The sequence below is a fragment of the Cebus imitator genome, unplaced genomic scaffold, assembly GCF_001604975.1.
Source record: "Cebus imitator isolate Cc_AM_T3 unplaced genomic scaffold, Cebus_imitator-1.0 Scaffold79, whole genome shotgun sequence".
Classification (NCBI taxonomy): domain Eukaryota; kingdom Metazoa; phylum Chordata; class Mammalia; order Primates; family Cebidae; genus Cebus; species Cebus imitator.
In genome coordinates this window covers 4750439-4777364 of record NW_016107394.1, presented here as the reverse complement: position 1 = coordinate 4777364, position 26926 = coordinate 4750439, and the positions used below count along the sequence as shown (strand labels likewise).

At 40.1% G+C, this 26926-nt stretch overlaps 2 protein-coding genes across 2 annotated transcripts in view; one reads left to right on the top strand and one right to left on the bottom strand.

The window, feature by feature from the left end:
- The window catches only part of SPCS2 (signal peptidase complex subunit 2), a 29118-nt gene extending 5498 nt beyond the window's left edge, over positions 1-23620 (bottom strand). Inside the window, exons 1-4 of the mRNA XM_017532997.2 lie at positions 23462-23620; positions 6635-6718; positions 5944-6104; positions 2206-2340 (exon numbers count right to left, since the gene is read on the bottom strand). Coding sequence (XP_017388486.1) covers positions 2206-2340; positions 5944-6104; positions 6635-6718; positions 23462-23575 — 494 coding nt within the window. The 5' untranslated portion in view covers positions 23576-23620. The remainder of the gene's footprint in view (positions 1-2205; positions 2341-5943; positions 6105-6634; positions 6719-23461) is intronic.
- A 32-nt stretch (positions 23621-23652) lies between these two features.
- The window catches only part of XRRA1 (X-ray radiation resistance associated 1), a 108346-nt gene continuing 105072 nt past the window's right edge, over positions 23653-26926 (top strand). Inside the window, exon 1 of the mRNA XM_017532993.2 lies at positions 23653-23935. The gene's annotated coding sequence lies outside the window, so the exon portion shown is untranslated. The remainder of the gene's footprint in view (positions 23936-26926) is intronic.

The window sequence follows — 26926 nt, the reverse complement described above, 5'->3', positions numbered from 1 at the left end:
CATCAGCAGAAAGTGGGGAACAGAGCAAGAATGTTCACATTTCCACTCCACCGACAATATGTCAGTTGGTAAAAATCAGTAGGAAATGTGAAAAAATCAGAACCCTTGTACAGTGCTAGTGAGATTGTAAAATAGGGCAGCCACTTTGGACAACAGTCTGGCAGTTCCTCAAACAAAGAGAGTTACCATATGATCCAGTAATTCTTCTCCTAGGTAGGTGTATTATCCAAGAGAAATGAAAATATGTCTACTTAAAAACCTGTACACAAATATATATAGCAACATTATTCATAATAGCCAAAAAGTAGAAATAATCCAAATGTCTGTCAATTGACAAATGGATAAACAAACTGGTGGAATATCCATGCAATGGAATATATATACATATATATACTTTTTTTTTTTGAGATGGAGTTTCACTCTTGTTGTCCAGGCTGGAGTGCAACGGTGTGATCTTGGCTCACTGCAACCTCCACCTCCCAGGTTCAAGCGATTCTCCTGCCTCAGCCTCCCAAGTAGCTCGGATTATAGGCATGTGTCACCACACTTGGCTAATTTTGTATTTTTTAGTAGAGACAGGGTTTCTCCATGTTGGTCAGGCTGGTCTCGAACTGCTGACCTCGGGTGATCTGCCCGCCTCAGCCTCCCAAAGTGCTACGATTACAGGCATAAGCCACTGTGCCCGGCCCATGCAAAGGAATATTATTTGACCATAGAAAGGAGTGAAGTATTGATACAACATGAATGAACCTTGAAAACATGTCACTAAGTGAAAGAAGCCAGTTATAAAAGACCACATATTGTATGATTCCATTCATATAAAATGTCCATAAAAGAGAACAGAGAAAGTATACTGGTGGTTGCCCAGGGCTCGGGGAAGTGGGAGGACAGGGAAGGGATTAGCTAGAGTACAGTTTTTTTTTTTTCTTGAGGTGATGAAAATGCTTTAAAACTGACTGTGATAATGGTTGCAAATTATCTGTAAACACACTAGAAACTTTTGAACTATACACTTCAAATGGGTGAACTGTATGATAGGTGAATTATATAATTGTTAAAAAATACAAAAGTCAGAAGAAAAATAAAATTAAAATGCCACTAGGTTTTAGAATTCTGCAACTCTGCTTCAGTGGCCTAGTAGAGAATGTAGATTATGATGGCTGAGGCCAAAGGGCAGCTAGGAGCCCTGTCAGGGGATAAGCAAGAACTCGGCTGCAACATCAGAATGAAGGTCTGCTTCCCTTCCTCATAGATGCCGCTACAAGCTGACAATGAGAGAATCTGTATGGCACAGTTGCTACACTTAACTTCATATGTAAATAACCGTACTTATAATTTGGGGGCTACTATGCACTAGTTAAGTATAACATGTTTTTAAGATAATGACTACGAGTATTAATTCTGGTTTCAAACTTGGGCTGGAATTCCTGCTCTACCACTTTTGGGCTATATGATACTGGAAGAATTGATTTAACTTTTGGGCCTGTATTCCTATCTATAAAATGGGTGTTCTAAAACTTAAATGGGATAACGCATTTTGCAGAATACCCAACATACAGTAAATGGTCAATAAACATTTGCTATTATCATAGTTGACATTTCATCTTCCCAGCAACTCTAGTTGTCATTTTTGACCCCACTAAAGCTCAGACAATTTATATGATTTATCCAGTTATACAGCTAAAAAGAAACTGAACTGGAACATGAACCTAGTTCTTGGTACCTACAAAACACATGTGTGTCAGCTGCACAAAGTTATACCTAACACTACTCAGAAACAGACTCTAGATTGTGCTTTTTTTGAGTTGCCCAGTGCACTGCTTCAGAGATTCTTGATTGTACTCATGAAGAGAAGACAGGATCATAAAAGAGACAGAAGCTAATGTAGTTCTTCAAAGATAACTGATCTCCCATCTTTGGCCTTTATAGTTTTGTACTTTTAATCGTCTCTGTTAACTGGCTACAGAAAAAAGAATCATTCTTCATTCTTACACGGTTTATCCTCAGAGTATTTCTGTGATAATGCAATCTCAGAACTACAGGGCTAGGACAAACGTTCTAGATCGTTCATACTCCTTTCTTCATTTTATATGACTAGCCCTATGATTCACATAGAGTAGGCACGTAACAGTCTTCTGTTGATAATGATGATATGCCAGGGCAAATCCAACACGAGGATTTAAAAATCTGTAGGGATAGTCATACCTTTTAAGACTGGAGGACAGCTGCCAAATATCATCAGGATCCATTCCTGTAGGATCTTTCCTGTGGGCCACGAGAAAGATGCTCTTCTCTTTATATGAGGTATAAATGGTCAGAATCCCCATCATCACAAAATAGGTTCAAATAAAGTTAAGGGGAAAATACACAAACATAAAAGAGGAGAAACACAAATTGACAAGCAAGAGGTATAAAAACTTTCATTACGATAGTCCTAAAGAAGATAGCTTTGTCTTGCTACAAAAACACTGAAAATTTAGCTATTTCATTTTCATCCTTATGTTTATATACCAAGAGAAGTAAGGCTCTCTCTGGTTAATTCTGCAAACATCTCAAAAAGAAAGAAGAGAAAAAGGTACAGAGCATAAACTAGCTTTCATCTTTACGTTCAAAGACATGTACAAGAAGATACCTAGTTTGTCAAGACTTTGTTATAACAGTTATTTCTTTATAAAAAAAAAATACAACTAATAGTCTTAGTGGACTTGACCATGTTCAACTGCTTTCAAAGGTCATCAGAAGAAAAGAAAAGTGACCCAAATAGTTAACTATAAGAGATTATGTCAACTAATACTACAATTACTTCCCGTATACATATAGACTTATATTGTTTTTGACAGTATTAAGTACCATATATGAGCACTTACAGTTTGCCAAAAACTGGCATAAGATCTTTGTGTATAGTGTTCCATTTAAATTTCATAAACAAGGCTGGGCACGATGACTCATACCTATAATACCAGCACTTTGGGAGGCAGAGGCAGGCGGATTGCTTGAGGCCTGGAGTTTGAGACCAGCCTGACCAACATGGTGAAATTGCATTTCTACTAAAAATACAAAAATTAAGGCCAGGAGTGGTGGCTTACATCTGTAATCCCAGAACTTTGGGAGGCTGAGATGGGCAGATCACTTGAGGTCAGGAGTTCAGGAACAGCCTAGCCAACATGGTGAAGCCCTGTGTCTCTACTAAAAATACAAAAATTAGCCGGCTGTAGTGGTACATGCCTGTAGTTCCAGCTGCTGGGGAGGCTGAGGCATGAGGATGGCTTGAACCCAGGAGGCAGAAGTTGCAGTGAGCGGAGATCACGCCGCTGCACTTCAGCCTGTGTGACAGAGCAAGACTCTGTCTCAAAAAAAAAAAAAAAAAAAAGTAGCTGGATGTGGTGGTGCAGGCCTGTAATCCTAGCTACTCAGGTGGCTGAGGCAGAAGAATTGTTTGAACCCGGGAGGCAGAGGCTGTAGTGAGCCAAGATCGCAACTCTGCACTTCAGCCTGGGCGACGGAGTAAGGCCCTGTCTCAAAAAATAAAAATAAATGTCATGAACAGTGCTTGCTTTGGTAGCACATATCTTGGCCCTCAATCAGTATAATAACAACAAATTACCTTCTTCCCCAAGTCAGTATCCTTACCTCTAAAATTGGGATAATACTGACATTTTAGAATTATCATGAGATTTAGAGATGAAGGATACACGTAGTCTAGGATACAGAAGACATTTTTTTTTTTTGAGACAGGGTCTCACTCTGTAACCCAGGCTAGAGTGCAGTGGCACAATCTCGGCTCACTGCAGCCTCAACATCCCAGGCTCAAGTGATCCTCCCATCTCAGCTTCCTGAGTAGCTAGGATTACAGGTGTGCGCCACTACGCTCAGCTAATTATTTTTTATTTTATTTAATTAATTTATTTATTCTGAGACAGAGTCTTGCTCTATCACCCAGGCTGGAGAGCAGTAGCGGATCTCGGCTCACCGCAACCTCTGCCTCCTGGATTCAATCAATTCTTGTACCTCAGCCTCCAAGTATCTGGGACTATAGAAATGTGCCACCATGCCCAGATAATTTTTGTATTTTTGGTAGAGACAGGGCTTCTCAGGCTGGCCTTGAACTCCTGGGCTCAAGTGACTTGCCCACCTTGGCCTCTCACAAAGTGTTGGGATTACAGGCATGAGCCACAACGCCCAGGAACAGAAGACATTTATAAGGGTAGTCACTACTATTATAAATAAAACTGACATGACTAAAAATAAGACCTTGTTTTATTCAACAAATATAACCAAACAAATGAATTACTATCAAGGTAATTCTCTTGGGAAGCCAGATGTTTGTAAAAATGGTGCTATCATTTTAAACCTCTTTGGAATTCCCCTGGGAATTCCCCTGTCTCTACAACCTATGGCATATTCTTCCTTTGAACTGCCTTAATACTGAAAAATTCATACTGGGATGATTAATCTGATTATTGAAAGAAGTCATGGATCACCTGGTGCCACTTCTGGGGGCTATGATTTGGGATTCAATTTGGATAATACAATTTTTAACTAAGATCTGCTGTATTAGAAGTTTGCTAACTGCTTCTGAAGATAATCCCCAACACGAAGTTTTAAAACATATTTCAGGCTGGCTGGGCACAGTGGCTCATGCCTGTAATCCCAGCACTTTGGGAGGATTGCTTGAGCCCAGGAGTTTGAGACCAGCCTGGGCAACACAGTGGGACCCTGTCTCTGTAAAAAAATTAAAAATTAGGCAGACAAGGTGGCATGTGTCTGTCTACTCAGAAGGCTGAGGTGGGAGGGCTGCTTGAGCCAGGAGATTATGGCTGCAGTGAGTCATGATCACACCACTGTACTTCAGCCTGGGTGACAGAGTAAGACCCTGTCTCAAAAAAAAAAAATTCAGGTAGTGTAACATTGTTTAAAAAAGTAAACTGCCAGCCAGGTACAGTGGCTCATGTCTGTAATCCCAGAACTTTGGGAGGCAGTGGGGGGTGGATCACGAGGTAAAGAGTTCAAGACTAGCCTGGCCAACATGGTGAAACCCCATCTCTACTAAAGATTTAAAAAATTAGCCAGGTGTAGTGGTGCACACCTGTAATCCCAGCTACTTGGGAGGCTAAGGCAGGAGAATTGACTGGACCTGGGAGGCGGAGGTGGCAGTGAGCCAAAATTGCATCACTATACTCCAGCCTCGGTGACAGGGTGAGACTCTGTCTCCAAAAAAAAAAAAAAAAAAAAAAAGTAAACTGCCTGCCAAAATTATCTGATTTAATAGTGATAAGTTCTTTATATTCAACTTCTTGAGGAAAAAATCAAGCTGTGTAGGCAACAACCACGATCTTACATTTATCATAAAAATGAGGGGAAAGGAAATGATTATGTATCAAATATAATATAAAATCTCTCATTTAATCTTTATGATAATTCTTAATGCTACTCATATTGATAAATGAGTGGTATTCAAATAATCCAAAAATAAGTAAATTTTCATTAGCACAAGATCACAAATACCTTGGATCTCAAACCCACATTCTGTAGCTCCAGAATAAGTTCTTAATTTCACTGTAATACAAACCACACTTATAATATCCTAGAATGAGTGGCTTGAAGCAGCCAGGTCTAATGGGAAAAGTTCTGGGCTAGAAATGAGAAGAGCTGGGTTCACTGTTACTATGTGTTGTGCTATTAAGTGCTCATATTAGGATAATGACCTCATTAATAACAAAAATTAATTATGATAAAATAACCATACTAAACATAAAATATCAATGACAGTTACTATATAAACTGATAGATGTTTACTATATAAACATCACAGCTCATAATGTTAAATTCTAACATTAGCAAGCCCGGATATAAAAGTCTGTTTTGTTTTTTTGTAGGAAGAAGTATCAGCAGATTTTTTAAAATGGTCACTAGGAAACAAACCTGAGCATAAATAAAGGATATGATATGACACACAAAGCCAAAACGGGTTTGGACTCTGGAAAGGGGTGCATATAATCCCAAATCAAAGCCACTATGGCAAAGAAACAGGAGATTGTACAGATGGTGAGGCGACCGTCAATTAGACCAAAATTCTCCACATATTTGTATTTTTCCAGAAGTACCTAGCGAGAAAAAGAAGGAATCAGGCTAATAGGAATACTGCCTTCCCAGTTCCTGCTTTTATTCTTGATTTCCATGATAAAAGAATCATATGAATAAGACTCAAGCCTTCTTTAAAGATCAAGAGAAAAAGTTCATCAACCCCTCATATAAAAACTTTAAACTCCTCAACTTTTCCCACAGCTAAAATGTTCTTTTCCTTTCAAAATGGAGAGATGACTAATCATGTATGAATGTCCTATCTTCTCTTAAGGCTAATGAATGTCCTGTCTTCTCTCAGTGCTTCTTCTCTTCTAGGCTAATGAATCTCAGGAACAAAAAATTACCAGCTTTCTTGAGAGATCCAACATTTATATTTCGACACATTTCCTCTGACTTTTTCTGTGAGAAATTTTAGAAACTGCTTTCTGACTCAATTTCTAACACTGAAAACTTCACTCCAAGTTACAAAAGGAAAAGATATTCCAGGAGAGATGGCCATCAGTTGCATAGGGGGTTGTATATACTAACCAACCCCTCCTCAAGGAAGTACCTTTTTGGCAGAGTCATCCAAAGAGTTTTTCACGGCTGAGCCATCCCACTTGTCAATTTTTACAGGCTTATCGTCTATCTTCCACTGTAAAACAAACAGAGAAGTTGTACATCTAGAAATCTGGCATCTTAACAAAAGTAAATGAACTACTTTCTTAAGAGCATCCCTCATGCATACATAATATTTACTCTTTGTCTTCTGATGTTGCAGAACTAAAAGACAAAACAGGCTATTCTGCGCACTCTCCTATGGAGTAGCCCTGCAAGGAGCAGTTTAAAAAAAAAAAAAAAGACCAAACAATTAAAAATCAGGTTGAAGGAGACTAGGTCACTGGAGTCAGGTAGTACTCGTGATATTGAGGTTGCCAGTCTCCGTACAGAGAATACAAAAACAAGTCCAGAACCAGAACACGAATATGGGCTGCAGAGACTGTAAGTGTAAACCTGCATATCCCACCTTCATTTTACCCAAATGTGAGTATAGAAAATTACTCTATTTGTTCAAACTTTAGAAAATACAGATACATGAATTTACAGACACTAACAAAATAGGGTGGATCTCCTTTAATATCACTTTGTCAGCTAACAACTTTTATTATTTTACCAGCATGTCTTAACTTTAAGATAGCAATTCCAGTATAGCCTGTTGGAAACAATGCTAAATTTTCAATTACAAACCCAGTCTCAGACCCAATCCCATCAAGAACTGTGTGGACAAACTCTGCTTCTATTTCCCTTATCTACAGAGGCTTAGAAAGTTTCCCACATACTGCTATTCAGAGGCAAATAATTCTTACTCACTGCTCATGTAAAAGTTCAAAATGTTACAGCACCTACGAACGGAATTTAGCACCCTGAATTCAACTTCCCACTTCTGGGAATTTTTCTGTAACTGAATACATGTGAAATCATATACAAGCCTAAGTGCTACAGCATTGTTTGTAACAGTGAAAAGCTAGAAGTAACTCAAGTGCTCATTTATAAGGGGATTGGTTAAACAAACTATAGTATACCCAGATATCTTATCAGGGTAGAGAAATATGGGGAGGAGTAAGACTTCTCTATGTGTACCTTTAAAATGCTTTAACCATGTGAATGCATTACACAGCAAAAAAATTTTCTCAAATCCAATTATTTAAGTGAATGTAGCTTAAGAGGAACAGGGTGCTACAAATAATCTGATAAACCTGTTTTTTGTAGACCATTAATGGCCAACTCTTAATTTTTTAGATCAAGTGAACAAATATTACATTCCATAAAGATTACAAACCAGCAAGCAATCCAAAATTCATTTGGATTAAGAATGGATTACTTTACTGAAAGACAGGGAATGCCATATTTATCTTTCTGATTGAGCACAAGTACAGAGAGACTGCCTATAAGAAATAAAGAGATGGCAGTGGTGAGTACCTGCTGTCCCAGATACTTGGGAGGCTGAGGTGGGAGAATAGCTTGAGCCCAGGAGTTCGAGTCCAGCCTGGGCAATATAGTGAAAGCATGTCTCTAAAAATAAATAAATAATAATAATAAAAGAGACAGATGGGATAAAAAAATAATTGTAAAGATTTTAAACAACTATAGAAATATAATTCATCAACCTTAATTTTTTTTTTTTTTTTACTGTGGTTCTATGTATTATTATATAAAAGAGAAAATCTGTTCTGTGAAACTTTTTGAGAGAAATAACATAAGCTAAACATTGCCATACTTAAAGTGATTAAAAGTCAAGTTTTTTTCCCTTTTCTGCCTTATCAAAGCAAAAATTTTTGAGAAAATTACTCTTGGCAGCATGTGTAATATTGACTGCCAGACTGCCAGCCTACAAATCAAACGTGACATCTAATTTTAAAGATAACTGAACAAAAAAGAAATTAGCAGGCTTTCCAGCTAGATAGCTTATTTACACTGTCAAGTAAATCACACTTTGAAGACAAACAAAAGAACCAACTTGTGGAGCTAAACTCACAATAGAATTTGAATTATTTGTGAAATAAAGTCATTTAAAAATTATGGGTCATTCAAAAACAGAAAAATCATATTCTCAGAGACCTAGCCACACTTCACTGCCTGCGCTGCATCACAGAAAAGAAACTTGCCTTTATAAGACAGAGGATAACGTCTTAGCAATTTAGGGAAATAAAATGCAGAAGCAGCCATTACAATGTATTGAAATAGCCTCAGCTCTAACTTCACTGCCTGGTACTTAGAAGCAATATTCAGTAAGTGGGACAGAAACATTTCCAGTGAATTATATGAAATCACAAGAAAGGTGACTTCACAGTAACACAGCCCATTTCAAAGCAAGTAGTATCTCTGCTACAGTACAGAGAACCATTTAGAAGAAGGGGAGTTGCTACTAGGTGCTTATTTTTCTGATTTTTACTTCTCATCATGCTCAAAAACTGCTCATCAACTAAAATGTATGCTACTCCTCATGTTCTCTCTACTACTATCTGGTTATTTTAGAAGCTATCTTTTTTTTTGGCCTCATTTTTGTCTTCCTCAACACTAAATGCAAAATTGCTTTCCTTTTGTAATAATAAAAAGAGAAAGCATAGGTTAGTTTCTTCTATGTGGGATCTCACAGGATAAATTACAAAGAAGGGCAGTGTGTAGAAATAAGTGAACCTGGGTCTGAGACTGCCATCTTTAGCAAGGCTTGTTTGCAAGGTTGGCCCTTGGCGGGCATCTGACAAGGATACATTCCCTCAGTGATAAGAGTGGCTCACTGTGCCTCAACTGTTTGTATAAGTGATGTGATTTATGTTGAACACTGTTCCTTCTGGAAATCTAGAGAAACTTATTCTGTATGTTGCCAGTATCTAAAATTTCAAGATGATATCCCTTACACAGGTCAATTTTCACTCACTGTAAAACTGTTGACACTCATCTTTTTATTGCAGCACTAAGCAGACCTTCAATCCAGAAACCAATGTCCTTCAGATTAGAAAACTAGAGTTCAAAGACGTTAAGTGCCATACATCTAGTAAATGACAAGTCAACAAAATTCTTTAGGGCTACATGACAAATACATGGCTCATTACCAAACTGTCTCTTCTGGTCAGGTGCGGTGGCTCACGCCTGCCATTCCAGCACTTTGGGAGGCCGAGGCAGGTGGATCACAAAATGAGGTCAGGAGTTCAAAACCAATCTGGCCAACATAGTGAAATCCCGTCTCTACTAAAAATACAAAAAATTTGCCAGGGATGGTGGTGTGTACCTGTAATCCCAGCCGAGGCAGGAAAATCGACTGAACCTGGGAGGCAGAGGTTGCAGGGAGCCAAGATCACACCATTGCACTCCAGCCCGGGCAACAGTGCGAGACTTCATCTCAAAAAACAAACAAACAAACAACCAAAAAAACTGTCTCTTCTTCAGTGACATAAACTTATTTTTACTTGCCTTAATCCCTGAATTCAACCCCAAGGCAAGACTGTGGCCTTACTCTCAAAGGTATACTGTACCTCAAATCACAAGCTGACTGGATTTTGGCCAGGCATGGTGGCTCACACCTATAACCCCAGCACTTTGGGAGGTGGAGGTGGGTGGATCATTTGAGGTCAGGAGTTCCAGACCAGCCTGACCAACATTGGGAAATCCCGTCTCTACTAAAAGTACAAAACTTAGCCAGATGTAGTGGTGCACACCTGTAATCCTAGCTAGGCAGGAGAATTGCTTGAACCTGGGAGGTAAAGGTTGCAGGGAGCCAAGATGGCGCCATTGCACTCCAGCCTGGGTGACAGAGGAAGACCCTGTCTCAAAAACAAAAAACAAAAAAAATCAAGCTGATTGAATTTAGACTAAATACAAACGTATATAGGTAAATGCTTTTTTTCCTTAGCCAACAAGGTGAGTTGTTATTATCTAAGGGAGAATGGAGTCAGGCTACTTGTATTCTTATCCTCACTTTTCCACTTAATACTGGAAGGCATTGGGCAAATAATTTAACCTCTCTAAAGCCTTATTAGTTTGCTCAATTGTAAAATGAAGATGGCGAAAGTGCCTATGTCACAGGTTGGTATGAGAAGTAAATGGTATAATTACAAAACACAGCACAGTGCACAGTGCCTGGTACCTAGCAAGCACTTAATAAAAATTAGCTATTGCTGTCGCTATTAATTATATAAAACTATATAATACACTGCATCATGGTTACCTGACTGTATGTATGTATTATCTCCCTCATTAGGTAACAGGGACTACACACTTTTGTATTCTCAGAGACTGGAATATAATATACTGTCAATAGCTTTTTTTTTTTTTAATGTCCAAAGCCTTATAAAGAAAAAAAGGGAAGAAAGAGATTTCTAAAATGTTACTCTCCAGTTTAAGTTTAGCAAATGTAGACACGGTCAGAATGATCTCACTTGGTTCTTATTCACAGAATTTCTTCAAGGGATGGAGGGCAGACGGAAGGTATAAATATAGCCACCATTTCCTGAATGCCTAACATGTGCATAATCCCCACAATAACCCTATAAGGTAAGAACAGTTAAAATCCTCCTTTTACAGATAACACTAGGGGTTTAAAAAACTTGCCAAAGGTGAAAGGTAGAAAGTGGTAAAGCCAGGACTCAATCAGGTTTTTATGACTTCAAAACTTATGCTGTCTCACTATTCTACACTTCCTTCCCATGAAGTGCAAGGAAAGGAATTATCAGCCATCAAAAACACAAAAGAACAGGAAGCAAAGAGATCCCTGAAGTGACAGCTATAAAATTTATCTTGATGCCTAACAAGCTCTAGTTAATAACATTTAAGAAACCTAATATATATATAAATCTTGAATAGGACCACAAAACCCACAGGATATCAAAAATGTTGAACCTCCCCCCTCAATTTAAAACGGACTGCAATTTGGCTGAAAACAGAGCTCAAAAGTACTATTTTAAAGAAATTAGTCCCCTACACCACCCACTGAAGAGATAAAGACAACTGTTTTTTTTTTTTTTCTTGAGACAGAGTCTTGCTCTGTTGCCCAGGCTGGTGGAGTGCAGTGGTGCAATCTTGACGCACTGCAACCTCCGCCTCCTGGGTTCAAGAAATTCTCATGCCTCAGCCTCTTGAGTAGTTGGGATTATAGGCATGTGTCATCACACCTGGCTAATTTTTGTATTTTTTAATAGAGTTGGGGGTTTCACGATGTTGGCCAGACTAGTCTCAAACTCCTGGCCTCAGGTGATCCACCTACCTCAGCCTCCAAAGTGCCACCACACTCGGCCAAGATAAACACAACTTTTATCAAACTAACGTACCTGATGCCAGAGCTGGCTGGCTAATCAGTTCAAAGAAAATAGGCATTTGATGGCTTTAATAGAACATTACAAAGACTCATTTCAGTTATGCTTCTCCACTGCACATTTGAATAATAAAAAGTTCTGCAAACACATTTCACTGCAGGTATGGCATCATGAACGGCGTAAGTGCTTAGGAAGGATATTAAACACAACTCAGGTTTGAAGGCTATATAGTCAGTGCAGGAAGGTATTTTCCAAATTAAGTCATCTGGGGAATACAGTCTTCTGTTCCCCATGCATCACCAGACTTAAAGAGATAGGGTGGGATCAAAAAAAGGACAAAATAGGCCAGGCACAGTGGCTCATGCTTATAACTTCAGCACTTTGGGAGGCTAAGATGGAAGGACCGCTTGAATTCAGGAGTGTGAGACCAGCCTGGGCAACAGAGCAAGACCCCAACTCTACAAAAAAATTTAGTATAAAAAATTAGCCGGGCATGGTGGTGCCCATCTAGAGTCCCAACTACTTGGAAGACTGAGGCAGGAGGATGGCTTGAGCCCAGGAGGTCTAGGCTGCAGTGAGCCATGATTGTGCCACTGCACTCCAGCCAGGACAACAGAGTGAGGCTCCATTTCAAAAAAAAAAAAACCAAAAGGACAAAATCCTTGGTCATTAGGATATGTCCAGCAAAACAAAATTATTTTGAGTACGACATAACAATATGAATACCTTCAATTTTATTTTTTATTTTTTTTTTTTATTTTTTTTTTTTGAGACGGAGTTTCGCTCTTGTTACCCAGGCTGGAGTGCAATGGCGCGATCTCGGCTCACCGCAACCTCCGCCTCCTGGGTTCAGGCAATTCTCCTGCCTCAGCCTCCTGAGTAGCTGGGATTACAGGCACGTGCCACCATGCCCAGCTAATTTTTTGTATTTTTAGTAGAGACGGGGTTTCACCATGTTGACCAGGATGGTCTCGATCTCTTGACCTCGTGATCCACCCGCCTCGGCCTCCCAAAGTGCTGGGATTACAGGCTTGAGCCACCGCGCCCGGCGAATACCTTCAATTTTAATAACAGAAGTTATTAATCACTAAAAACAGAAGTTATGCAGTGATATAAAAGACCTCAGTGAATTGCTTCATAAAGTTCCTTAGCCTGACAATAAGACTCAAGGGATCCCTCAATTCACACTAGAGAGATGAAGAATTACCAGGGATGAGAGTGGTGTCAATGGTGACCCTGTTCTGAATTAGACAGAACTGACATAGCTCTAAGAAAAATAAACTTTTTCTCTCCTTTATCCCAGTTTAGAAAGCAGACAGAAGCTGCAATGGGGGAAAGTAGTAGGAGATGAGGCATCCGAGAGAAACTATTTCCTAGTTATTAGGCTAAAGAACTTGAATTTTATTCTGAAGCAGGCAATGGAGAGTATTTTAAGCAGGAGAATAACAATCAAATTTAAGTTTTGGTTTTTTTTTTAAGTCACTTTAGTGGCAACCTGGCAGATGATTTGGAGGGGAGTAACACTGGAGATAGAGATGCAGATGGGGCCTGATGTAAGTGCAGAGCCTCATCACTCAATAAAGCAGCAGCAGGGGGACTGAAAGGGAGTATTTCTGAGGTAGAATTGGCAGGACTTAGTAACAGACTAGTTATAAGGAACATGAAAGAGAAGAGAGAGAGAGAGAGATGACTACCTGCTAGAATTAGGGCTTGGATGACTTGTTTGAGCCATCATGTCATTTTCCAAGAGAAGGAATACAGGAGGGAAGAGGATAAATACCCATTTGCATATGTGGAGTTCTAAACTAAAATAAGGAGGTAATAAAAAACTGATGGCAAACTCAGAAGCTGAGATTACAATTTCAGTTGGAAATATATATGTACCCATACCCTCCCCCCACACACATATTTAGCAAGAAAAGAAAATGTTCAGTTTGGGGAGAAAATGAAGTCTATCTGAAGAATGTGCACTGTCATCTAATTTAGATCCCAATTCAGGAAAAACACGATATCTCAAAGAGATTATGCTCTTAGCAACACACTGAAGCTTCAATTTCAATCTACTTTTTATAAAAATGGCCAAGATATACTGCAAAGAAAATTACTGGCTTAACAGTGCTTATTACTGACTGCATTCATCACTGGAGTTAGAAGGAAATTACCATGTGTTGATTAAATTATGAGCATGCACATTAGTGACAACCCCAGAGAAATTGATTCTTAGGTTCTACACTGCCTTCTCTACTCCACCACAAACTGTACTTAGCAGTGACAGGGCTGCTTCTAAATCAACCTTGCCCAAGAATAGAGAAGCCTACATGGCCGCAGTTCTTTGAGGGCCAGGCCAGTCAGTAGATCCAAGACTTAAACATCTCACCACTGAACCCAGTGAGTGTGAGCTCTAAGGCTGAAAATAGCTCAAAGTTAAAACAACTTGATTCAAACATTAATCAACAATGCTCCAACAAATGAAGCATTTTTTCTCCCAGCAAACCCAAATGCAGTCAACAATCCTTTCAATACTAGCAACTAACATTTTCTAAAGTCTAACGGAATTGTTGGCATAATCACCCAGTATAAATATTTTACTTTTGCAATGGATAGAGAAGAAATTAGATATACAAAATAAAATGGTCTTTACAATCTAGTTAAGGAAAATCCTATGCTAAGTGCTAAATGGTATGAAATAGAGGAGTAAGGGCACATTACAGGTTTAAGGATCTGCAAAAAAGATTTTGGATAAATTGTTACCTAACCTCAGGAAAATCAATCTGCAGCAAAACTGGCTGGGGAGGGATGAGAGAGAGAGGGATATTGTCAAGGGACGAAGACTGGCTGGGAATGTACTACATTGATACAGATGTGAAATTAGTCCTTATTCTAGAGAGGTGGCAGTTCACATACTCCATTTAAGAATTACATGAAATCAGTTCCAAAAAATCCAGCTGAGTGCAAATTCAGGGATAGGAGTATACAGCTGTTTCATCTGAAATCCATTTCCTACTGCCTGGAAAAGCATTAACTGTTATACGACTTTTCTGTTTTTTTTTTTTTTTCCTTTTTAAGGAAACTGCCAAGTCTCTCAATAGCAATTCATTCCAGTGTTGGACAATCTTTTAAAAGAAAAAAAAATTTTAAAACACGGGGCCGAGCACGGTGGCTCACACCTGTAATCCCAGTGCTTTGGGAGGCTGAGGTGGGCAGATCACAAGGTCAAGAGATCGAGACCATCCTGGCCAACAGGGTGAAACCCTGTCTCTACTAAAAATTACAAGAATTAGCTGGGCATGGTGGTGTGCGCCTGTAGTTCCAGCTACTCGGGGGGCTGAAGCAGAATTGCTTGAACCCGGGAGGTGGAGGTGGCAGCAAGCCGAGATCCCCCCACTGCACTACAGCCTGGTGCCTAGTGACAGAACGAGACTCTGCCTCAAAAAATAAAAAATAAAAATAAAATTAAAACACAACCTTTTGGCAATTGTAATTCTTTATTTTATTTAAATTAATATTAAGTGGGTGCTTGCTATGTGCCAAGCACTGTTATAGTCACCAGGCATATAGTCATAAACAAAATAAGTTCTGCACTCAAGGAGCTTCTTTTACGGGAGATAAAAAATAAGTAAATAAATAAGCATTTAAGTCCAGGTTGTAAAAAATATTATACAGAAAAATGCCATAGAGTTTTTAAAAAAGACTAAAAAACACTGAGGGAAAATAGTTAACATCTGAGCAGAGTTGAATAAAGGAGTAACCCATGAGAAAATAGGGAGCGTTCCAGTGAAAACAAAAAAATAGAACACCAAAAGCCCCCAAATTTAACATGTTTAAGGAACAGCAGAAAAGCACGGTTTCCAGAGTATGATGATGGAAGTAGAAACTGACAGGTGAGGGTGACAGAAACAGGCAGGATCAAGAACATTTAGGGGCTACAAAATAGGCCACAATTAGGGGTCTGGATTTGAGTTGAGGAGGGAAGTTACCAGACAGATTTCAGCAAAAGAGTGGGTGATCTATGTTTTAAAAGACCAGTCTGGCTGCTGTGTGGAGAACAAAATGTAAGGAAGCCAAGCACAGAACCTGGAAGACCAGTTGAAAGGGGTACTACTACAGCTGTCTAGGTAAGAGTGGTCAGATTCTGGATGTACGGCCAGGAAAATACAATGATGGGATGAATATGGAATACGAGGCAAAAGGAAGAATCAAGGGTAACTCTCAGGTTTTTGTTTCAATAAATTAGATGAATGGAGGCGTCAAACTGAAATGAGGAAGAATGGGAGAGAAACACTTTGAGGGGTAAGCAGAAATCAAGAGATTGGCTCCAGCTATTCATGACTGATGTAAGTATTAGACATGTAAGTGGAGATGACAAGTAGGCAGTTAGACATAAAAATCTGGGGCTTATAGGTGAGGTCCAGGTTGAGAATATAAATGTCGAAATCAGCAACTTCTACATGTTATTTAAGCCATGACATTGGGTATTACCTCACCTTAGGATGAGCATAGACAGAGGAGAGGGCCCGGGATAAGAGCTCAGGGATTGGCAATATTTATACAGGTCAGGAAGAAGACCAAAGAACAATGAAGACAATAGAGACTAGTTGAAAGAAGAGGAAAACTGGGGGCAAGTGGTGTCCTAGAAGCCAAATAAAATACTTCAAGAAGAAAGAAGTGACCAATAAGTCAAATGCTACTGAAAGGCTACGCAATATAAAAAACTACCACTGAAATTTGATACAGGCTGCGCACGGTGGTTTACACCTATAGTCCCAGCACTTTGAGAGGCCAAGGCAGGTGCATCATCTGAGGTTGGGAGTTCGAGACCAGTCTGACCAACATGGAGAAACCCCATTTCTACTGCAAATACAAAATTAGCCAGGAGTGGTGGCGTATGCCTGTAATACTAGCTACTCAGGAGGCTGAGGCAGGAGAATTGCTTGAACCTGGGAGGTGGAGGTTGCAGTGAGCCAAGATCACGCCATTGCACTCCACCCTGGGCAATAAGAGCAAAACTNAAAAAAAAAAAAAAAAAAAAAAAAAAAAAAAACCAAGTTTGATAAGATGGAGATCAGAGCAGAGAAATAGTGCTGGCAATGGCTGAAAAAGGGACCTGGGCCTGATTTTTTTCTTTTTATTTTTTAGTGAGTCTTTTAATTAGTAATTAAAGTAAGAGTATTAATCAGTATCTGTGATACCACTGTGTAACACAATATACACTTAAAAAAAATAATTTGAAACTTTTAAGGGTTACTCCATGAATGGAAAGACAAAAGTAAGTTTCTAAAATTTCAATATAATTCACACACCATAAAATTCACTACTTAAAAATATGTCAATTCAGCGGTTCTTAGTATAATCACAAGGTTATACAACTGTCACCACTATCTAATTCTAGAATATATGCATTCCCTCAAAAAGAAACTCCATACCCATTAGCAATTACATCTTATTCCTATCCCTAACCCCTGGCAGCTAACTATCTACTTTCTGTCTCTATGGATTTGCCTATTCTGGACATTTTATGCAGTCATACTATATATGGCTTTTTGTGATTGGCTTCTTTCACTTAGCACAATTTCAAGATTCATCCCTATTGTAGTATGTATCAATACTTCATTCTCTCTAATGGTCAACTTACATTCCATTGTATAGATATATCACATTTTATTTATTCATTCATCAGCTGACAGACATTTTGGCTTTTTCTACCTTTAGGCCATTATGATAACTGTGCTATGAACATTTGTGTACCAAGTTTTCCTGTGGACATACATTTCAATTCTCTTGGGTATATACCTAGAAGTGGAATTGCTGGGTCATATGGTAACTTTATGTTGAATTTTCTGAGGAACTGCCAAACTGTTTCCAAGAGTGCCACCACATTTTACATGCCTGTCAGCAATATATGAAGATTCTGATTTCTCCATATTCTCACCAAAACAAGTTATTTTCCTTTTTTTTTCCCTTTATCATCACAATCTTAGTGGATGTGAAGTGGTTTCTCTTTGTGGTTTTACTTTGCATTTCTCTAATGACTGATGATGTTGCACATCTTTCCATGTGCTACAGCTATTCATATATCTTCTACGGAGAAATGTCTATTTACATCTTTTGCCCTTTTAAAAACTAGGTTGCTGTCTTTTTATTATTGAGTTGTAAAACTGTTTATATAGTCTATATGCTAGACCCTTATAGTCTATATGCTAGATACGTGATTTGAAAATGTTTTCTCTCATTCTGTAGATTGTCTTTTTTCACTCTCTTGATAGTGGCCTTTGACATATACATACTTTTCATTTTGAGGAAATATAAACTAATGAGTTTTGAGATGCTAATAAAGTTCAGTTTGCAAAACAGTGTTAAAGGCCAGCACCTTGTTTCATTGAACAAACACACACAATTATACTAATGTCATAAAACCATTCATCTTCTTTGTCAGAGATAGGTAACAAGGCACAAGCATATCACCTGGCAGCATGGCAAACTAAGATACCTTCCAGTACAGTAAAAGAGGAGATACCTAAGGACATATGGTTGGTAGGTGACAAAGCCAAGGAAGACTATAGCCTAGGTCTTCTACCTCACAACAGATGCTCATCTCACTACTACATTAGCTAGCACATTAGCTAGCACACGGATAGGAAGCAATGTACTGAGTAAGGAAAGAGCCAGGTTCTGTGTTACTAAGTCACTATGTGGTCTTGCGCAAGTTGCTTTGCCTTCCCCTCTCCAATTGTGTCCATGTCTACCAAATAAGCCTGAAATATCAGATGAGTTTCAAGGTCTCTTCATTACAAACATTTTAAAGAAACCTACTGATTAAGCAGAATAGCTTTTTGAAAACAAAACAAAAACCTTAAAATGTCAGAGCCAGAAGAGACTTTAAAAAAATCATTTAAGCCAGTAGTCCTCAACCTGGAGGTAACTGTTAAAATGCAGACATAATAGAGATTTGTGAAAAAATGCAGATATCCAGGCCCTAACTCCAGAGAATCTGATTCAGGCCTAAGAAAAGTTCCAAAAATCTGTTAAATTTAACTTAATACTCAAAGGAGTTTGATGTAAACCGATTTCACAACATGTTCTGAAAAATATTTACCTAAGGAAGCTGAAGCCCAGAATAGCCAGCTACATATATATATGTAACAGCCAGCTACATATATATATATATATATGTAACTATATATATATAGCTATATATATATATATAAATTATACATATATCATATATATAGTTATATATATAATATATATATATATATTATATGTAACTGTATATATTTTGTTAAGTGTTTACCGTATGCCAGATACTACCTTCTAAGGTAAATATTACCTCATTTTACACGTGAGGAAACTGAGATACAAAGAGATGTATTAACTTGCCCAAGAACACACATCTCGTAAGTGACAGAACCACATAATTCAAAGCCAGACAGACAGCCTAGCTCCCAATCTTGTGTTCTCAACTAAGACATAAAAGCTGTGCTTTAAGATCAGGCTGACAGGCCAGCCAGGAGACAGAAATCCAGGTATAAGGCTAAAAGAGTCTAGATAATAGCTTTTGGATAGCATGGTTTAACACCATATATAAACTTTAATAGTCAAAACAAATTAAGCAAGCAGCTTTTCTTTATAACTGCCAGGCAGAACAAAATGCTTTGATGTATTTGGGACAAAATAGCGTACTGCAATGATCTAAGTCAAGTCATTCTGTGATGGAGGCGGAAAGATTATATTTGCATACTTATTTTTAAAATCAAGAAACAAGAATTGCAATGTTCTTAAAGTCAGTTTCATAAGAGTAGAAATTCACATCTGCTTAGGGGAAGCTTTTATTACATTTCTTTAAGGCAAGTGAAACTACAGCTGCAGAAATAAAATAAAACCCTCCCCTCCCAAATCAAGACACTACAAATTAAAGAAATTGGATTAGGTTTGGTACAGTGGCACATGCTTGTAAATCCCGCACTTTGGGAGGCCAAGGCGGTTGGATCACCTGACATCAGGAGTTTGAGACTAGCCTGGCCAACATGGTTAAACACCGTCTCTATTAAATATACAAAAATTAGCCAGACATGGTGGCACATGCCTATAATCCCAGGTATTCGGGAGGCTGAGGCAGGAGAACTGCTTGAACCTGGGAGGCAGAGGTTGCAGTCAGGGAGACTGCAACACTGCACTCCAGCCCAGGCAAAAAAAAAAAAAAAAAAAAAAAAGAAGGAAATTATATTATAGGTAACAGCTTCTCATTCCCATAGAGCAAAAGCCTCTCTACTCTTTCAGATCCTGCTCCACTGAGAATAGCATTTTTTCCCCAAGTTCTCTCCCACAGTACTCTTAGTCTTCAAACAATCCTCTAAAGCTGTTTCTGAAGATTGAGGTGGCAGATCCCAAGTTTTTTCTCTGCAAAAGTCAATGCTAAAAGTACTTATTCTGTGTTGATAACTACAGAGAAGCAGTCACAGGAAAACAGACAAATACGAATTGGTGAAATAATACAAAACAGTATGTCATATTAAGTGACAGCTTAATTCCCATGTGCAGAGTAAGTGCTAGAGGAATTCAGAGAGGGAACAGTTCAATGTAAGGCTGAAATCAAGTTTTCCAAGAAAAAGCACTCAAGCAGCTCTTGACTATTCTATCTCTTCTGTCCCCACTTATTGGTTAAATCTTCCAAGCACTCTTTTGTGAGACCCTTTATCTATTTCTGCTTGAGGTTCTCATCACCCTGTCATTCTATTTTTACCACAGATTGCCCTTTATAAAGAACATTTACTTCTAGTAGATTCCAAAGGACAGAACACAGAGCTGGGTGTGGTGGCTCATGAATGTAATCCCAGTACTTTGGGAGGCTGAGGTGGGGAGATCACTTGAGGCCAGGAGTTCAAGACTAGCCTGGGCAACACAGTGAGACCTTGTCTCTACAAATAATAATAATAAAAAGGGCAGAGAAAATAAAAAAACTCAAAAAGCATTTACCAGCAATAAACAATTTGATCCTTACAACAAGCCTATAATACATATGAATGTCCACAGTATTTACACAAGGAAATTTAAATTCAGTAATATCACACAACTTATCCCAGGTCATGTGGCTTTTATTAGGTTGGTGCAAAAGTTATCACGGTTCCTGCCATTACTTTTGATGGCAAAAACCACAACTACTTTTGCACCAACCTAATTAATATGCTGCACTACAACTCAAACTTGTCTCTTTTCAATATATATATTCACTACTGTGTATATGGCCTTATTAAGAAGGCTTCTACTTTCTGTGTCTCCAAACCATCAGCTTTCCTAAAAACCACTTTACAGTCTCAAAACCCTTCAACAGCTTTATTGACCCACTTCAGACAATCCATGGCCTCCCTAACTGGATTCTATCTACTTGTTACTACAGTTCCTTTAGAGAGCCTTCTAGTCAACTCAATACCTGAGAAACATTAAGCACCATCACATCTGTGTACCTTCACTCAATGAGACTTTTTTACCTCACATGTCTTTCCTCTCTTTTTTCCCCCAAATAAGGTGCCAGCTCCACTTTCAGAAATGAGGCCTTTCCTTGAGACTCTCACTCTTAACAATAAGATCTCAGGGATCACTCTATCTCATTTGAACTTCTGTAAAAAGTACACACTTGAATATACCATATAGTTCCTTAAATAGGTTTAATTACCCCATCTCCTATATTCAGCTATTCTGAGTGCTCTCTGACAACAGGATTCTTCCTTCACCATTACACATTTGTACTGGTCACTGCAGGTAATGGAGATCATTAATGTGTACCATCTTATTTGGTTCTCCCCAAAACCTTGTGATATAAGTGCCAGAGATCCTAAAATTCCAAATGAAGAAAGGTTAATTGACTTGCCAGTCTTCATACTGTTTGCAAGTAGCAGAAATACTTCAAAGCTGAAATCTTATGATCCCCAAATCCGGGTTCTTTCAATAACACAATGTTGCCATATACTATTGCATAATAACAGTGTTCCATACTGCCTTAGTAGAATGCCCATGCTTAATGTTTGCTGATGAAAATCCAGGTGGAAAGAAGAGCAAGAGCTGTCAGTGGGGAAGGTAAGCACAGGCTGTGAGATGCTTACCCAGTGAGAAGAAAGGATTTGTGTACACAAATGACCATCACCTCCCCCATACTCTCACAGGTCTTGAAGCAATTTACCATCACAACCTCCAGAATATGTTTCTGTATCTTAAGGTTTGAGGGTGTGGCCAGGTGTATGGTGACTCATGCCTGTAACCCAGCACTTTGGGGAGCCGAGGTGGGAGGATCACTTGAGGCGAGGAATTTGAGACCAGCCAGGGCAACACAGTAAGACCCTAGACTCTACAGAAAAGTTAAAAGCAAAAAAAGTAGCCAGGTGTGGTGGTGTACATCTGTAGTTCCAGCTACTCCGGAGGCTGGGGTGGGAAGATCACCAGGGCCCAGGAGTTCAAGGCTGCAGTGAGCTGAAATTCATTCTGGGTAACGGAGTGAGAGCCCTCCCACAAGAGAAGAGTGTGAGAACCATGTCTTTCAAAACCAATGACACTCAAAAAGACAAGTAAAAAGATCTGGATCTGACCACCTCAGCATAATCATGTAATCATTTCTTAAGCACCTACTATGTGTTATGCATAGGAAAGTCTGAAAGCTGTTTTCAATTAAAGTCAAAAATCCTGTTTACTACATTAAAGACACCATGCTTAACAATTCTTATCAAACCAGCCCAGGGCCCTACAATGAGAGAACTGGAAGGGAATTTAGGGTTAAGTCCCTCATTTTAAAGCTAAATCTCTTACTTTGCAGCTGAGAAAACAGATACAGAGGGAGCAAGCATATTTCAAGGTCACAAAGCTAGTTAGAGGCAAAACCAACAACAGGATGAAGTTCTCCATGCAACTGTTTCTTCCAAGATGCTGTACAAAGTGCAAGAAAGGCCAACCCAGGGACAGTTTTCCATTTTTTCTTTTCTTTTAGGCCCTTGTGGCTAGAACTGCAGTTAAAAAAAAAAAAAAAAAAAGAATAAGCAGAGCAGGAAAGGGGCTAGCGTGAGCGGGCAGCAATGCACTTGGTGGCAAGCAGGGAGGTGGAGGGAAGACAGGAGAGGGCAGGGAAAAATAAGAAAAAAAGAAAAATCTTAAAGGCTTCTTAGCCTAGTAGGAAGCGTCAACATTTTGGAATCTGTAGCAGCACACAAGGGTGATGGTGGTAGGGAGTTTGGGGAATACTGATTCTTTAATCTTTGGGCTTCGGTTTTCCGTGTCTGTGAAATGGGCACATGCAACAGTGCACCCAGCACCCCAAAAAAGCGATGGACACGATGAAGTATGGAAAAATAAAATTACTGAAAAACCCGTAGTGGCCAGGACCAGAACATTTGCGAGAAGGGAAGAAGTCATAAAGAGGAGAGGGTCCAGGTTTGAAGTGTGATGAGGGCATGCTACAAACAAGCATGCTTAGGGTTCTCATGGTGGTCACACAAGGGCTCCCCTCAAAAGACCGTAGAAAACAAGGGAGACGGGGATGGGAAGGTGGGCTCGCCGCCTCCCAGGCCTCCCCAGGATCCGACTGTTCGCAAAAACAGGCTCCTCACCTTATCCAACAAGCCACTACGGCCAACGCCTGTCCCGCAGCTGGAACCACCGCCAGCCCCACTACTGCCTCCGCTACCACCGCTTCTCCCGCCCTGTGCAGCTGCCGCCGCCATCTTCTCCGCCTCTGCGTCTCCCTCCCCTCCGACTTGTCCGAAGCCGATTGGCTGAAGTTGACGGTGTGACGCGCCGCGCAGAGTCTATCGGGATCCGTAGTTTGGGGCTGGCTGTCGCGAGGTAGTCGGCGGACGTGGCCGCGGAGCTCGCTGGGACTTGTAGTTAGATGCCCCGGCCGCCGGTTGCCGCCTAACACTTGTCAGTCGCGGCGCAGCGGTTACTAAGGGGTGTGAAAGGTCGTGGCAGGCACCACCGTGGAGCGGCTCCGAGATCCCCGGGAGGCTCGCAGGCGCGCATCCCTCCTGACTGGGACGTCGCCTCAGCGGACCCCTCGGAGGCGGAAGCGACGCCGAAGGCAGGTGTGACTGAAAATTTAGTTTTCGGGTTCGAGTCTTTATCCGGCCCAGAAGTGGAGTTTCCAAAGGGGTGGGGAGGAGCTCGTCCTTCGTCCTTTTCTAGACTGGTTGTGGCACTTACTGATTATTCTCTCAAGCAGCTGTCATTTTAGCGGTTAGTAATGCTTTCGTGTTACGGAGAACTCACATTTACAGAGTGCCTACTGTCTGCCAGGCAGTATCCCATGTGCACTTCCAGCCATCCTCTCTCTCACTGAGTCCCACAACAGCCCTGTTAGTTGAGGAAACTAAAGAACCTACTCAAGGCCAGATGGCATGTATCTGAACTCCGTTTTCAAGCAGACATTTAAAAAAAAAAAATCAAAACCAATATGTATCCCTTCTAACACTGCTTTTACTGTTCTAGGATGTAATAGTATTCTAGATTTTAATTAATTAATATAATTTTTCCACAAATATATATATACTGAGCACCAATATTGTACTAACGGATACAGGGGATCAAGATAGACTTGGTCACTATTCTGGTGGAACTCCTACTCCATGACAGGGTTATCAAATATGCTCTATCGTGACAGAGCATTGTATTATACTATGCTCTATTACATTATGTTAAGTGTTTTTTATTTCCTGTATATCCCCCATAAGTGTCTAAATAATTAAACAAATATTACTGAGTTGCTTACTATGTCACAGACCCTTTCTAGTCACCAGAGATATATCCATGAATAAAAGAGACAAAAACTTGTCTTGGCAAAGCTAAAATTCATGTGAAAATAATTATCACAGCCAGGTGTGATGGCTCATGTTTGTAATCCCAGCATTTTGGGAGGCCGAGGCAGGCGGATCACCTAAGGTCAGGAGTTCACGAGCCTGGCCAACATGGTGAAACCTCATCTCTACTAAAAATACAAAAATTAGCTGGGTGTGGCAGTGGTGCCTGTAATCTCAGCTACTTGGGAGGCTGAGGCAGGAAAATTGATTGATTACAGGAGGCAGAGGTTACAGTGAGCCCAGATCAGAAGGAAAAGAAAATAATTATCGCTAAATAGCTAAATTATCACTAAAAAGAAAATAATTATCACTAAATAACAATAACATCAGATGAGATTTCATTACCTCTGTGAAGCCATCCATGGACACTCTAGTCAGATGCCCCTGTAACTCGTTGTTGCTGTTTATCTTTTACAACTTCTCATTTTTCAGTGAGATGATATAGCATTGCCTTAGTTCCCCTCCCCCCACCCACCCACCTTTTTTTCAGACAGAGTGTCACTCTGTCACCCAGGCTAGAGTGCAGTGGTCGGATCTTGGCTCACTGCAACCTCTGCCTCCTGGGTTCAAGCAGCTCTCATGCCTCAGCCTCCCAAGCTGTAGTCCCTGTAGCTGGGACTACAGGCACACACCACCATGCCTGGTTAGTTTTTATATTTTTGGTAGAGACAGGATTTTGCCAAGTTGGACAGGCTAGTCTTGACCTCTTGACCTCGAGAGATACGTCCTGCTCAGCCTCCCAAGGTGCTGAGATTACAGGCATGAGCCACCGTGCCAGGCCAACTACCCATCTTTCAAGTTCCAGCTCTAATGTCACCTACACTGTGAAACTATCCCTGATACTCGCTGCTTCTTTCTTCACAGATGACAGGAAGTGCTTCTATTGCATTTTGTTCATGGGTTGGATTAGTTCAATTAACACTCACTGAGACTCTTCCTTCAGTAGGCCAGGTTCTGTATGAGATGCAATATAGAGAAATAAATAGGACCCAGGCCTGACCTGACCTTGGTGATACTCACAGCCTGGTGAGGTGGGGAACAGACAAAGAAGCAAGCATTATAATACAGTATGGTACAGTGCCTGTATTAGTCTGTTTTCACACTTCTATAAAGAACTACCCACGACTGAGTAAACTTCTTTTTTAAAAAAAGAAAGAGGTTTACTTGACTCACAGTTCCACATGGCTGGAGAGGCCTCAGGAAATTTACAATCATGGCAGAAGAAGAAGAGGCAAGTCTTACATGGCAGCAGGCAAGAGAGAGCAAGAGTGTGAAGGAGGAACTGTCAGACACTTATAAAACCATCAGAGCTCATAAGAACTCACTCACTGTCATGAGGACAGCATGGGGGACACCACCTCCATGATCCAATCACCTCCTACCAAGTTTCTCCCTCAACACGTGGGGTTTATGGGGATTACAATTCAAGATGAGATTTGGGTGGGGACACAAAGCCTAACCATATTAGTGCCTCCATTAAGAAGTGGGCTTGATGGCTGGGTAAGGGGGCTCACACCTGTAATCCCAACACTTTGGGAGGTCGAGTTGGGCAGATTACCTGAGCTCAGGAGTTTGAGCTCAGGAGTTTGAGCCTGGGCAACATGGTGAAACCCAGTCTCTATCAACAATACAGAAATTTAGCTGGGCATGGTAGCACGTATCTATGGTCTCAGCTACTTGGGAGGCTGAGGTGGGAGGATTGTTTGAGTCTGGGAGGTGGAGGTTGCAAAGAGCTGAAATCATGCCACTGCACTCCGGTCTGGGTGACAGAGTGAGACCTTGTCTCAAGAAAGAAAAAAAAAAAAGAAGTGGGCTTCAGGAGGGTCAACCTGAGGAGAGGAAGATACAGGAAACCTAATCTGTATGTAACCGGGCAAGGAAGAGGGGCAGAAATGTGATAGGCCAAAGGAATGGAACAAGCAAATATATGCGTTACTGCATGTGTGTGTTGTGTAGGGCGGGTGTGGGAGAAAGGGAGAATGTTTGTTTTGGAGGAAGCACTACAGTCAGATTGGTATTAGCGGCATCAAGTTTGAGATAGAGACCAGAGGTAACTAAACTAACCAGGCAGTCAGCCTCCAAGCCTGGAACTTTGACTTTTTTTGCCTACCATATAAAGTTTATACTTGTCTTAGATAATGTAACCTAGGGGTTATGTGCCCTTCTTGGCCCATTAGTTGTAGATCCGCACCTTCTCACCTGATATTCCTTTTTTTTTTT